Genomic DNA, 15,115 nt, shown 5'->3' on the forward strand with positions numbered 1-15,115 from the left:
AGTCTGTTTGAACCATCAATCAATTCCTTGGATGAGACCCCAATCAGTATTCCCCACATCAATACTGATATTAGTTCCAAGGCAAAAGAGAAGGAAGAGCTGGGCAATGGGAATTAAATGTCTTGCCCAGGGTCACACACCTAGGAAGTGTCTCTAGCTCTCAATCCACTGGACCACCTACCTGTCCCAAACACTCCCTTTAAATATGTAGAGTTCAAGAATATGTTGATTCTAATGTGGAAGGATATATCTAAGACCATAGAAATTCTAGAGTTTACATGCATAGAGTGCTTAAAAATGTACCTGCCACTTTTCTCAAAGCTTCCCTGGAAGAGTCATTTATTCCTTCTCTATCTAGGAGTGGGATAAGTTATCTCCACTAGGACACATACAGGTAATGCCATCTAATTCTCAGTGTGATAGGCAGCTTTCTAAAACCCAACTCTCTAAGAAGGTAAGTTGCAGAGAAAATACTGACCTACATTAACAGATAGTGTTTGCTTATGTAGGAGTTTCATATAACAGTAAAATCAAAGGTTAATCCTTATGCCTATGCATAAGCAAACTGAGGCTTCAGGCAGTTAATTGGCTATCAAGAAGTCAATGTCACAGCTGTATTTAACATCTGGCTCTCCAAACAGTGTGCTTTTCCCATATACTGCCTACAAATAATGATAACTTACTTTTCTGTAATGCATTCAAGGTTTGCAAAGGAGAAAGTATACCCTGCTACATTATATGATGATGAATTTACTGAGTATTTGAACAGAGAATTGAATCACTTATTTCAAGAATCTAAGCTCTTACCAAATCTTACTGAATTTCAATCTTGGCAGATCTTCTGCCCTCACATAAACCAAGGTCCAAATGAATAGATCTGCCTAGGTGAAACAACTGTTTCATAAGCGGTATTACATTAACAGACCTTGGGAAATATTCTATCCGAGATAAAGTATTAATGTAAACGAAAAGTTTTGCTTCTATCCTTGATCTTTTCCTCCCTTACTTCTTCAGGTTTGTGAAACATGCCCTAGGACAGCTGTTAAATCACATTAACTGGCACCATCACTTGGGGAATAAAAAGGACCATGTGATAGACATCCATGTTACTTTAATAGAGAAGGAACTGTAGGAAGTGACCAAGTTCGCCCACACAGGGGAAGAAACCTTTGCTGCCCAGGGCTATGTAACAACAAGTGATTTGAAATATAAAGTAAGTTATTATTCTGGGTTTTGAGAGTTTAATCCCAAAGGATGATAGTTTTGGATTGATTAGGATTATTTTTTTTTTGATAGGTAGGATTTATTTTCCTTTAAGCTAGAATTTGCAGAAAAGGGTTCTAGAGAAATCAGTGTGTACAATTTGTAAATAGAGCTATATAATATAATTGTGTAGAGTAGAGGTGAGTGAGTATTATATAATATATAATATATAACGCTTGTGTAATTAGCAGAATTCCTCTCTTAGGGAGCAAAATGGTCACATCTGTGTCATTTCATTTAAAATGGAAACACCTTGAGGGCTGGAATTGTGTTTGCTGATTATTCAATATAATACCAAGCAAAACAGTAAGCACAAATAGGTATTTATCTGAAAAAATTCAAAACCCTTCAGGGGGAGTTGAGTCAAGCTATCCTAAGACACAGGCAGATCCTTTCTAGCATTGAACAGAAAGGACAATCTTACATCTCATAGAGAACTTTAATTTGTCTTCCTGGTGTCGAGGAATTAATTACCTTAATTCATGTAGGTTAGATCATCCACATTCAATACCTTTGTGGGTCAGAGGGTTCTGGGATAAATATCATTTTATTAGCCTACGGAACCCCTTAGCCCTCCATCCTCACCCTATCCTGGTTATTCACTTTATTAAACCAAATTATACTAAATCAAGATCAAGAAGGTCAGATTGCATTTGTGAGATTCCCAGGCTGAGAGTAGCCATCTTGCTTTCTGGACCTGGGAGGATATAACAACAACAGATTTGCGTATCACCAACCTCTTTAATCAGAGAGATCTGAATCTTTCGTTTCCATAAATGTTTTTGTATAAGTAGATCTATTCCCCATTTTTTTGGATCTCTTTGGTTACAGACCAAAGAGTATGTACAGTTTTATAGCTCTTTGGATAATGGTTGGATCAGTTCACAACTCTACCAACAATATATTAGTGTCCCAGATTTGATACATCCTCTCTGAGAGGAATGACCTTCTACTCAAAATAATCTCGAACATAGTATCAGTGTGTCAAAGTCAAAGGCTCTTTTATTTCATTCTAAGGAGAATGGGCCCTCACAAGTCAGTGTTACAGTTGATAGAATCAGTGAGTGCAAAATATAGGAGCCAAACCCTTTCATACTGGTCCCTAACACGAAGATGGTCTCTCCCCTCAGTCATCACCGGTTGGTCTTTAGAAAGTTACAATCTATACATAGAAGCTAGTTAATCAGAACATAGGCCAGCAATACCTAATTATACTAAACATTCATTTGGTCTCAGTCAGTCATAGTAGAGAACCTTTTCAATTCTACTCATCTGCATAATATTTTTTCTTCAACCAATCAGAGAAAGAGAAGGTTATATACTCTTCTTAAGTTTCATTGTCTACACATCACTTATTATCTCATCAGCTAGATTTACTTCCCCGAGAAGAGTCTATGCTATCTCTATTCCTCGCACTCTCCAAAATTGATCATTTTCTTATATTATCATACTGGCCAATATGATAGGTGTGAAGTGGTCCCCAATGTTGTTTTAATTTATATTTCTCTAATTAAGAGTGATTTGGAATATTATTTCATATATTATAGCTTTCATTTCTTCGTCTGAAAACTGCTTGTTCATATCCTTTGATTATTTGTCAATTGGGGTATAACTTATGTTCCTTTAGTATATGCCCTGCTGAAGTAAGCACACTTAATGTTCCTTTAAATTTGACTTAATTTTCTATAAATTTGAGAAATAAGGCCTTTATCAGAGAAATTTGCTACAAAATTTTTTCTCAGTTTATTGTTTCCCTTCTAATCTTGGTCACATTGGACTTCCAGGAATTTTCCATTCATTCTACATGTTTTTACCTATATCATAATCACAATCAGCACAGCAATGCAACAGAAAACAGAATTTAAGAATATAATCAAGTTAGCTTTATTATAATAATAGAGGCCCAATGAAACAGTACTTATAGACAGGAGGAACACCAAAACCAAACAAACAAAAAAAAAAGAAAAAAAAAGCCTAAAAAAATTAATCCAGACTCTGCACTAAGCTGATATAAAGATCTACTCTTTAAAACAAATATCCTGGATTCATTCTCCACGTGTAATTGTTAAGAGATGCTTCCACTTGCACCCAATAATCAGTAATAAGGATCAGGTATTATGAATTGAATGAAAGATGGAAATGGAAGTTTAAGTAGAAACATATGGAATGTATTTTTTTTTATAAGGTGGGGAAGGGAGGAGTTTGGATAGTAGATAGCAAGCTCAGCTGACACAATCCCCACTTATAAAAGGCTAGTGAGCTTCCAAAAGGACACAAAAGGAAAACCTGAAATGGCAGTTCCCATCTTCCCATTAGTAGCAAACTTTGACATTATATGACTAGTTCTAGTTTGCTAACCAATGGTTGGATGATGGCATGTACAATACAGCAGTACACAGAACACTTGTATGGTAATCAACTTTATTTATTCTTAATGTTCTGAGTAAATGTGATGCAATATGTTACAGAAGGGGAATCAGTGAAGCAAAGAGGCGGCTCCCTAAGTATCAGAGAGGTTAATGATTACCAGCTTCTAACTAAGTCTGGACAATTTTGTCTGTGGAACGAAACATGACTCCTAATTAACTAACAGGAATTGAACCCAGTGCTATGTATCTGTCTAAGGGTGAGAACTGGTTGCAAAGACTATTAAGAGACTTCTGTCAGTTATGCAAAAATGTTGATTTATTTTGCTCAACTTCAATTTTTTTAAAGGAAGGTGGGAGGCAAAAGAGTAAGAAGAGGCCTGAGGAAGTGACAGGGATGTACAAAAAAAGCATCAATAAAACAATTTTTAGTCTGAAAAAAGAAATCTTAGAATGCGAGGTACTGGGAGATGAACAAATGATATCCTCATTTTCAGGAAAAAGGTGATTTTTCAGAAACAGATCAATGAGTTCAACAACAAAGTGGCACAATGGATTATTAGACAGATGGTTTGTAAGCACTTAGAAAATGAAGTAGGGGCAGCTATATGGCTCAGTGGATAGAGAGGTAGGCCTGGAGATGGGAAGTCCTGGGTTCAAACCTAGCCTCAGACACTTCCTAGCTATGTGATCCTGGGCACAAATCATTTAACCCCAATTGCCTAGTCCTTACTGTAATTCTTCTTTAGAACCAATACTAATTCTAAGACAGAAGGTAAGAGTTAAAAAAAAAAAAAAACAAAGGAAGCAGTGATCTCTAATTACTAATTAATTTAGATATTCATGAAAAAAACTTTAATGTGAAATAAGTAAGTATAAACTTCTTTCAGGACATATTTACTAAGTGATCCTGAGAGTTGTAACTTTACAAATTAACAACAACTTCTTAATATTTGACTTAACTGTGCTTTCCAGGAAGTTTGCTAGAGTGGTCCAAATATTGAAATGAGTTGAAGGAGATAGTCAGGCTTGGCTTAGGGATGAGTTACTTATTTGTTTTTATGGGTTTTAAAAGTTATTTATTTAGTTATTTAGCTAGTAGTATTAAATCCTTTCTCTTTCTTCAGCTTCTTCCTCATCTATTCAGAAAGCAACCATAATGTTACCCATTATACATGTGAAGCCATGAAAAACATTTTTCCATAATAACTATGTTGCCAAAAAAAAGCAAGAAAAATAGAGTGGAAGAATATGTTTTAATTTGCACTCAGAGTTAGTTTTCTCTCTAGAGGTGGATAACATTTTTCATCATTACAATTTTGGAATTATCTTAGATCATTATATTGACTAGAGTAGCTGAGTCTTTCACAGTGGCTGTGTGCTATGATCTCCTGGTTCTGTTCATTTCACTTAGCATTAATTCATATAAAGACAAATTTAAACTTGTAAAAAAAAATCTTGTTTGAAGCCTCAGTAACTTTCTAGACTTTAACATGAGTCTCCTCGCTATGAACATCTCTGTAAGACTCAGGATGAGACTACAGAAGCTGCCACTGCTAAACTTCCATGAAATCTTCCCTGCCATGCCTTCTAACACTTATATAGTGCTTTTTAGGTTAGCACTTTATTGATATCTCATTTGATTCTCATAACAAACATGGGAGGTAGGTACTATTATCCCCATTTTATAGAGGGGAAAGCTGAGGCAAATGATAGTTAAATGGCTTGTACATGACTGGCATGGATCTGAGGCTAGAATTGAACTTGAATCTTCATTACTCCAAGCTCCCTACTTTAGTTCACTACACCATCCACCTCAAATACTAAGGTGGATCTCTGATTACATCATTTCAGAAGTTCTCAAAATATAGACTATATCTGCCCACAATAGCTCTAGTCCTCCTAGACGTTTGCAAAGGGAAATCCTGCAGTGTATTGGCTTTCCTTGTTTTCTCCTGACATTTCATAGGTACCAGTGGAACACTTATCAGCCCCCATACTTGTCCTGTAACCCATCTCTTTCTATCACATTAGTACTCAGTGTCGTTTTCTACTCTTGTTTTCGGAGTATTCTGTTTTCTACAGCTGCTTCGAACTCTTGCATTCTATCTTCTCACAATCTGGGTCCCAAGGTCCCTTTTAGGTCCAAGTCTAATATTCTATTTTTTAAAACTGCTCACAGAGCAAGAACTTTTTATAATCTTTTAAAATAATTGTGTCCGGAGAAGAACTAGAATTCCGAGGAAATCTTAAAGGAGAAAAACAGGTAGGTGAATCATGATTTTACTTATTTTGTTTCCCTGGCGCTGGTAACAATGTAGGAGAAGGGAACAAGTATCATTAAATTGTAACATCCTCTCAGACTAGGCAAGGTTGAGGACCCAAGGTTGCCAGGACGTGGGGGAGTAGTACCCAGTAGGCATGCGCGACACTCTCGCGCGCAGTCCTGGCACTCCCCATCTTCCTCCTCTCTCACAGATTTCCGGCTCTCGGGTTCCAGTCGGCGTGCGCCTGCGCCCTGAGTCTCGCCTTTCTTCCCCCCCGCCCCGGCTCCTGAGTCTGGGTTCTCCTCGGGAACCGAAGTTGCTAAAATTTTAGTTCCCGCTCGGAAGAGACGAAGTAGAGGCCCTCGCACGGGGAGGCAAGATGGCGTGGTCAGGGAATAAGGTAGAGTGAGGTCCAAAGAAGGGAGAGAATCTGGCCCCGACACTCCCTCGGGGGTGTTGCGGGCGCGAGCTGGAGGGAGGGCAGGAGAGTCAGGCTGTCTCAGGCAGTAGCGGGGTCTTCTGGACTAGCGCTCTCCGCCTTTTTTAAACCCTTACCTTCCATCTTAGCATCAATGCTGCTGTCGGTTCCGAGGCAGAAGAGCGGTAAGGGAGGCGCAATGGGGATTAAGTGGTTTGCTCAGGCTCATACTGTTAGGAAGCGTCTGAGGTGATATTTGAATCCAGGACCTCCCGTCCCGAAGTTTCTGTTCAGCGCGAGCTAGGGCCCAAAAGGATGGGATGGGGGAGGGGAAGAGACCCAAAGCTTTGACCCAGCCCTCTGGCCTCAGTGTTCCTTCTGCCCATTGAGGTAGGACTCCCAACCTAGGGAGCTTTAACTCTTCCTGTGACCAGGACGCCTTTTCGGTCAGTTATTCAGTCAGTCAACAAACGTTTAAGAAGACCCAAAGGCTAAAGGTGGTCCCTGCCCTCAGGGAACTTACTTTCCGAAATTATAGATAGGGTAAAATGGAGACATTTATAGAATATGTTTAAAGGCATAAAAATACATAGGTTACATAGGAAGCCAATTATATTGAAATGTTATGCTAAAATATTGAAAACAATTGAAATATATTGTAATGTCTTGTTGACATGCTGAAATATATTTGAAATATAAATTAAATGCATTGAAATGATTGTTGACATAATTGAAAGAGCAAAATATAATTATATTGAAATGTAAAATGTTTTTTAAAAAAACAAGTTCACAGGTTTCAGCTTTAGAAACCCCAGAAAATTATCTTTAAGATCTTTTCCAGTTCTGAATTCAGAACTTACAATCTGATGGTTCTAGTGGTTCTTCTGCTAACAGATGGCTTGTAGCCAAATTTTCTGGTAGAGGAAGGACTTGGGGGATGCTTCCTATACAGAAGATAAGATAGAAGAGGTGGATATGGGAGAGGGGAATACAGCTCAACTACTTTAAGAACAGTGAAGAGTCCAGGATTTGAAGTCAGAAAACCAACCTTTGAATGGGAACCATGGAGGCAGCTAGGTAGCACAGTGGATAGAGTGCCAGATCTGGAGCCTGGAGGACCTGTGTTGAGGTTGAGATATGACTTCATACAATTTCCTAGTTCTATAATGCCGGGCAAGTCACTTAACCCTGAATTTCCTTACCCTTGCTGCTATTTGTCTTAGAATTGATACTAAGAAAAAAGGTACTTTTTTTTAAATAAAAGAAAAAAGAAGAAAGGTAACCCTGCCACAATGCTGTGTGACTTTGGTCAAATTACTTCACCACTATGGGCTGTAAGGTGCTAAGTCACATGCTTCTAGTTTGAAATCCTATAATCCCTATTGGATCTTTGGGACAAAAGGGATTTAAATTATTCAGCTTGGCTTCAGGAAGGGAGAACTAGGTACTAGAGTGTATACATTTCAGAGAAACATAATAATGAGTAAATATTTTATAAATTTTATATATAATATAAATATATATTTTATATAAATTTTAATAAAAATATTAAAAATTAAAAAATAGCTTCTTACTTGAGATAGGGAAAACCTTTTTTAACCCAAATGGAATGGGTGCCTTAGGGGATAATGAGATTCCCCTTCAGTGAAGGTGAAGCTTCTCAGTGAAAAATGAATGATAACCACTTTGGGGTCATACTGTAGAGATGATAAAGCTTATGACTTGGTCTAGATAGTTTCTGATATCCCTTCTGACTCTGAGACTCACTAATTGTACCCAAGACCCTAATATTTTTTTTCCCCTTAACATTTTGTTTTGGTTCATGAATGTACCTAGTTATTTACATGTTTTTCTCTATTGGAATGTGAGTGGGAATTTTTGCCTTTTCCCTAAAACAAAGCAAGTGCTTAATAAATGTTGGTTGATTCATGGTGTTGGGAATAGGTATCAGCAGGAAAATTTAGACATTGTATTCCCTATAGAAAAAAATGAAATGAAAGAAAATGACCTAAAAACCTGCTTTTTATATTTTAAGTAAGGAATACAAGAGTAATCCACTAAATGTAACATTTTCTAGCAAGTGGACCAAGAGAAACCCAGTGCTCTACATCCTGTGTCAAAAGGCTCTAATAATGGGGTAGAGGGCCTAACTGGATGGTGCCTGTCAAATCCTTCAGAACCACTTTGCCACTCTAGTTGGGTTTATACCATCATAGAAATATAAAATGTTACAGTTGGAAGGGACTTTTTAGTCTTATAGTCCCACTCATTTTTTCATATGATGAGGTATTTAGGGTTCATTCATTAAGCATTTATTAAATTCTTACTATGTGCAAGTCACTGGCTAAGTTCTGGGCATACAAAGGTGACAGTCTAGACCTATGGTGGTGAACCTATGGCGTGTGAGCCAGAGGGGGCACTTAGATCCCTCTCTGTGGGCACGCCCACCATTGCCCCAGCACAGAGTTAGCCAGAATTTTTTACTTTAAAGCCAGATGGATGGGGACTGGTCTGCTCCCCTCCCCCTTTCCATGAGAGCCTGAAGATATCATCTGCTCTTCTAAAAAGTTCACCATTATTGGTCTAGACCAGTGATGGGCAAACTACTCCCTGCATCTGGCCCTCAGGCTGATAACACTTCCGTAATCATTAGGGAATTGCTTAAGGCAGTGATGGGCAAACTTCAGCCTGCAGGGTCTAAACCAGTGATGGGCAAACTTTTTAAAGAGAGGGCCAAAGGAAAGGAAATGCTCATCTGTCAGTCTGTTTCTAGGGCAATTCTTTCAAAGTTTCTGGATGGAACATTTCCAGGGGCTGCATCTGGCCCGCAGGCTGTAGTTTGCCCATCACTGGTCCAGACTGTCAAAGAACGTATATTCTTTTGGATGAGGAGAGAGGAAATGTGTACAAATAATTATGTGTAATTTCATTAGCTCCCATTAGCACTCAATTCTCCCCATGCTGATGATTTTCAGTCCTAATTAACCAGCCCTAATTTCTCTCCTGACCTCTATCTAGTCTCATATCTCAAACTGCCTCTTGAACATCTCTAACTGGATATCTTAAACTCAGCTTGTCCAAAATTGAACACATTAACTTTCACTCCAAAACCATCCCTTTTCCAAATTTTCCAGTTATTGTCAAGGACATCACCATCTTTCAGTCACTCAAGTTATCACAACTTTAGTCTCATCTTCAACTCTTCACTCTTTCATTCATTGTTCAAGTATTCAGTTGCTATATATATCTTGTCAGTTCTGTTTCTACAATTGTCAAATCTGCCATTTGAGTACAGGCCTTCATCACTCCTGGATTATTTTAATAACCTTCTAATTGGAGGATCTGCCAGAGAGGTAGCCATAGTAGCCAAAAGTCCTGCCATTTTGAAGCAAACAGAAGTTAGGAAATTTTGATAAACAGATTTTTAATGTGGATGAAACAGTTCTGGAAAAGGATGTCTTCTAGAATTCTTTCATTTACATTACTGACATATCTGTGTTTATTTGGGAGATATTTGCATAAATTGATGTTATAGAACAAATTGGTCACCTAGGAAAAGAAAATAGAGGAAAAAACAAAATTGGGCCCAAAGTACCCATACTCAGGGAATGGAATATAGATGATGAACAAGCAAAAGAAACTTCCAGAATCTATATACATTTATGAGAATGTAAAGAGGCGGATTAATTTTGCCCTTGGAGGTATCCATTTTTCATCTCTAAAAGGAGATGGTTCTATAATCTTAGGTTTGGAAATGGAAGGTTCCTTAGAGGTTAGCTAGTCAAATTCCCTTATTTTATAATTAAGACTCTTGAGTTCCAGAGATGTTGGGGCAGATAGGTTGTGAGATTTGAGATGAAGGCCTCTGACTCCAAATATAACATTCTTGAGTTGGTTTAGATATTCTTGTGCTCTTAGCTTTAACATTCTGGGATTCTGTCAGTGTTGTATTCAGGAATATACAACCTAAAGTCGTCCTTTTCCATTTGATAGCTCTTCAGATATTTGATGAGTTTTATTTTTCATTTCCTTATGTAAGTAGATTTCTCAGCCATTTCGCAACTTGTTCACTCTCAGTGTTATTAATATCGTAATTTAGGTGTGGTCTGACTAGGGCAGAGTATAGTGAAATTACTATATGCTTTGATGCTGTTAGCATATGACATATTGTTACTTATCCCTCTCAGCTTTATGTCATCAGCATATTTTTTTAAAAATCTTAATATTTGGTTATTCTGCATTTGTATCTATCTGCATTGCATCCACAAATAAAAACAGAAGCAGAATTGCACATGAAACCATTAAGACTTCATTATTTGAAGTTTGCTTTTTGAAAAGTATGTAATATACCTCTGCTCAAGATATATGTCTGGATATGGTGGACGATCTACTACCCATATACTGATCCTGGTAAAACCCTGCTGTTTGTGCTTGATGGAAAAATTGCAAGAAATTCATAAAAAACTTCAAGTGCCTTCTTTCATCTTAAAAAATGTACAAGAAATCATGTAAAAGCCTGGCTTCTAGCAAAACTCATGCCAGTGTAACTACAGACGAGTCAGGCACATGTAGCCTGTAAGGCTTTGTGTGGTGGCAGTAAGAACAAAAGATATGGAGAAAGCACCAGTAATGAGATCCTTGGAACACCCAGAGAATGGTAGCAGGCAATAACTAGCACAATGGTGCAGCACTAAGACAGGCTTCCCCAGGCCTGAGGGCTCTTAGGTCTCTAATGTTGTGTTCTGAGAGGGTCCCAAAAATGTGTATTCCAAACATCAAAAATTTGGAGGCATATCCTAACCCAGGGAAGCAAAGGTGAGCATAGACACCCAAGTATTTATGAGAATGAGAAGGGAATCATCATGAGACCAAGTAGGTCCAATCCAATAAAAGGGAAAAAACTTCAGGGCCTAGGCCTGGTAAAATGCCCTAATTGAACCAAAGTTAGAGAGATGAATAAATCAAGGAAAACACTAAACTGTATTTGAAAAAGTATCTAGAGATTCCTCCCAAAAAAAGGAATAAGTAACTATAACAACTACAAGGAGAAATGAGCTTTCAAGGAGGATTATTACATGAATGCCTAGAAGAAAATAAAGCAAGATGTATATCTGCAAGAAAGAATTCAATGGAAAACAAATAGCTTAGAAGAACAAGTAGCAAAACTTACAGAATAGAATCCCTAAAATTTAGACCAGAAACTAAGGACTCCACTAGTCTGTAAGAAATACTGGAATAAAATCAAAACATTGAAGACAAAGATCAAGAAAATGTAAGATCTTTTATCAGGAACTGGCTTAGAAAACATATCAAGGAAAGAACATTTAAAAATAATTAGGTTCCCTGAAGTGTGCAGTTTTTTTTTTTTAAAGCCTGGGTAATTGTATTTCAAGAAACAAATGAAAACTATTCAGATCTATCTTGAAAAACTCTTCAAAAGGAAAAGCCTCAGGAATGTCATAGCCAAAATCCAGAGCTGCCACATCAAAGTAAAAATACCTCAATCAATTCAAGAAAGAAGCAGTTCAAGTACTGAGAAACCATATCATCATTCAAAATCTGGCAGCTTCTATTATAAACAGTATCTTACAATATAATATTTCAAAAGGCAAGGGCTGGAGGTTTACAACCAAAAATAATTATTCTAAAAAACCGAGCATTTTACATTAATTATACTAATTAGCAACCACTGATTAACCACCTGAATTGATCTAGAAATGAAAATTAGCTATTATCCCAATAATAACCTACCCACACCATACACATACTACAGAATCTGCAATCAGATATTTCTTTTTTAAAATTTATTTATTTGTTTATTTTAAACCCTTACCTTCGGTCTTGGAATCAATACTGTGTATTGGCTCCAAGGCAGAAGAGTGGTAAGGGCTAGGCAATGGGGGTCAAGGGACTTGCCCAAGGTCACACAGCTGGGAAGTGTCTGAGGCCAGATTTGAACCTAGAACCTCCCATCTTTAGGCCTGGCTCTCAATCCACTGAGCTACCCAGCTGCCCCCAATCAGATATTTCTTAACCCAAACTACGTCAGTAATTATTATATTCTGTTATTAAATGTCTCAATAACCAACCAATGAACCCTATTCCAAATTTCTGATAAATGAACATCACTTTTAATAATATTAGCCCTAGCTATAAAACTAGGACTTGTTCCTTTCCACTTTTGAGTCCCAGAAGTTACCCAAAGTATCTTATCAACTATCCTAGGCAGGTGAGGAGGTCTTAACCAAGCACACTTATGAAAAATCCTAGCCTATTCATCAGTTGCCCACATAGGATTAATAGCTGTTATTATCTTAATCAACCCCACATTAACCTTACTTATTAACTTAGTAATTTATTTTATAGATACACTTACTATATTTTTTTATTTAACTTCATCAATAACCAAAGGAAACACCTTAGCAAACACCTTAGCAAACATATGAAACAAATCTGCCCCAGTAACAATTATTATTCTATTAACTCCACCATTAACAGGATTTATACCAAAATGACTAATCTTACAAGAACTTGTTGCCTACAATGACATTTTTATAGCAACCATCTTAGCCATATCTGCCCTATTAAATCTATTCTCCTACATAGGGATCATTTATTCATCAACCCTGACTATATTTCCTTCAATCAGCAGTTCAAAACTACACTGAATTTTCTTTCCAATAAAAACACCATCACCTATCCCAACATTAACCATTATTTCATCCCTGCTCCTACCACATTCCCTCTATAGAGGAAAAAAGTAGATCTTTAATAGAATACAGAACTTTTTAAAGCATTTATGATTAAAAAGACCAGAGCTATGTAGGAACTTTGAAATAGAAACACAAGAATCAAGAAAAACCTAAAAAGACTAATTTATTTGAGAATTTGGAAGACAGCATATTATATAGTGCTAATTATATCATATAAAATGTATATAAGGGACCCATGCCACTTCAGAATCTTAATTTTTAAAGGATATTGAGGGATTCAAATAAGAAAAACAGTTGTTATTGGTAATGAGTTAGTTCCATTTTGGTGGAGTCTGAAGAAGGGAAAGAAGGAAGAGTAAGAGGAATTAAACTAGGGTAGAAAAGGAAAAAGTAGAATTTGCTGATTTTTTTTATCTCTTTTTTTACCTTAGTTACAATTTTAAATAATTATTTTCTGTCTATATTCTCTTCATCCCTTCTCCTCCCCAAGACAGCAGGTAACATGATATAGGTTATACATGTGCTGTCATGTAATATATATTCCCATGTTTGTCATGTTATGAAAGAAGGCATATATCACTTATATAAGAAAAAAACTCACGAAGGAAATAAAGTGAAAAATATTTTGCTTCAATTTGCATTAAAATTCTGTCAGTTCCTTTTATGATAGAGGATTGCCTTTTCCATCATGAGTCCTTTGGAGTTGTCTTGGATCTTTGCATGACTGATAATAAAGTCATTCATAGTTGATCATACTTTCGTTTATTTATTTATTTATTTATTTATTTGATTGATTTTTCCTTTACCTTCTTCTGCCTTGGAATCAAATACTGTGTATTGATTCCAAGGCAGAAGAGTAGTAAGGGCTAGGCAATAGGGGTTAAGTGACTTGCTTAGGGTCACACAGCTAGGAAGTGTCTGAGGTCAGATTTGATCCTAGGACCTTCCATCTCTAGGCCTGATTCTGAATCCACTGAGGAACCACCCAACTGCCCCATCATACTTTTATTGCTGTTACTGTGTACAACATTTTCCTGGTTCTGCTCTATTCACTTTGCATTACTTCATCTAAATTTTTCTAGACTTTCTGGTGATTGCCTTGTTCATCTTTTCTTATGGCACAATATTAGTCCTCTTCAATCATATACATTGACTTATTCAGCCATTCCACAATTGATGGACATCCCTTTATTTTCTAATTCTTTGTCATCACAAAAAGAATTGCTGTAAATATTTGTACAAGTTGGTCTTTTTCCCCTATCTTTGATCTTTTCAAAATACAGACCTAGTAGTGTTATTGTTGGGTCAAAGGATATGCACATTTTCGTGGCCCTTTGGGCATGGTTCCAAATTGCTCTCCAGAATAGTCATGTATATATATTTGTATTCAACTCTCCTTTGTTCATTGCCATTCAAGTGTATCTAATGCTCACTTTCCACATCTCTTCCTTCATATTTGTATACTATTTTTCTCATACAGAATACAAACATATGTACACAAATTTGGCACCAAATTTGACATCAAATTCTGCCCTTTCCACTGTACCACACTTGATTTTTCCTGGGATCCACTTAGCTAAGTTTGGAGAAATTTATTTTTAGAAGGTTGGCCACTAGATGATTTTTTTGTTGTTGTTGTTCACAGGAATCCATGTAACTGTCTTACTTTGGTACACAGGATTTGTGATCTTTATTGGCGGAGGAATACCAGCGAAATCTTAAGTCTTGAAATCCTAAAGTAGGAAGTTTAAAAAAAAAGAAGACATTTTGGATCAATTTCTGAAAGTATCAAGATTATTTTAGCTTTTTTGTGATAAAGATAAAAATATCAAAAGAGTTTGTATTTCTGTTCATTATGCATGCAAATGTCATTTCAAGTTCTGCAAGTGAATTATGCAATAGGCAGATTTCTTCTAATGCAACTGGGTATCTTCTAATACATTCTGGAATTTTCCCTTCAGGCAGCTGTAGTGCTGTGCCTAGATGTGAGCTTTACCATGAACAATTCTTTTCCTGGTGAGGAGTCTTCATTTGAACAAGCCAAGAAAGTGATGACCATGTTTTTACAGCGGCAGGTAACTTTAGAAT

At 36.8% G+C, this 15,115-nt stretch overlaps 1 protein-coding gene across 1 annotated transcript in view; it reads left to right on the plus strand.

Moving 5' to 3' along the window:
• Positions 1-6,206: 6,206 nt before the first annotated feature.
• XRCC5 (X-ray repair cross complementing 5) overlaps positions 6,207-15,115 on the plus strand; it is a 139,972-nt gene continuing 131,063 nt past the window's right edge. Inside the window, exons 1-2 of the mRNA XM_044670741.1 lie at positions 6,207-6,296; positions 14,989-15,102. Of these exons, the coding sequence (XP_044526676.1) occupies positions 6,276-6,296; positions 14,989-15,102 (135 nt within the window). The 5' untranslated portion in view covers positions 6,207-6,275. The remainder of the gene's footprint in view (positions 6,297-14,988; positions 15,103-15,115) is intronic.

This window comes from Gracilinanus agilis, chromosome 3 (genome assembly GCF_016433145.1).
Source record: "Gracilinanus agilis isolate LMUSP501 chromosome 3, AgileGrace, whole genome shotgun sequence".
Lineage (NCBI taxonomy): Eukaryota > Metazoa > Chordata > Mammalia > Didelphimorphia > Didelphidae > Gracilinanus > Gracilinanus agilis.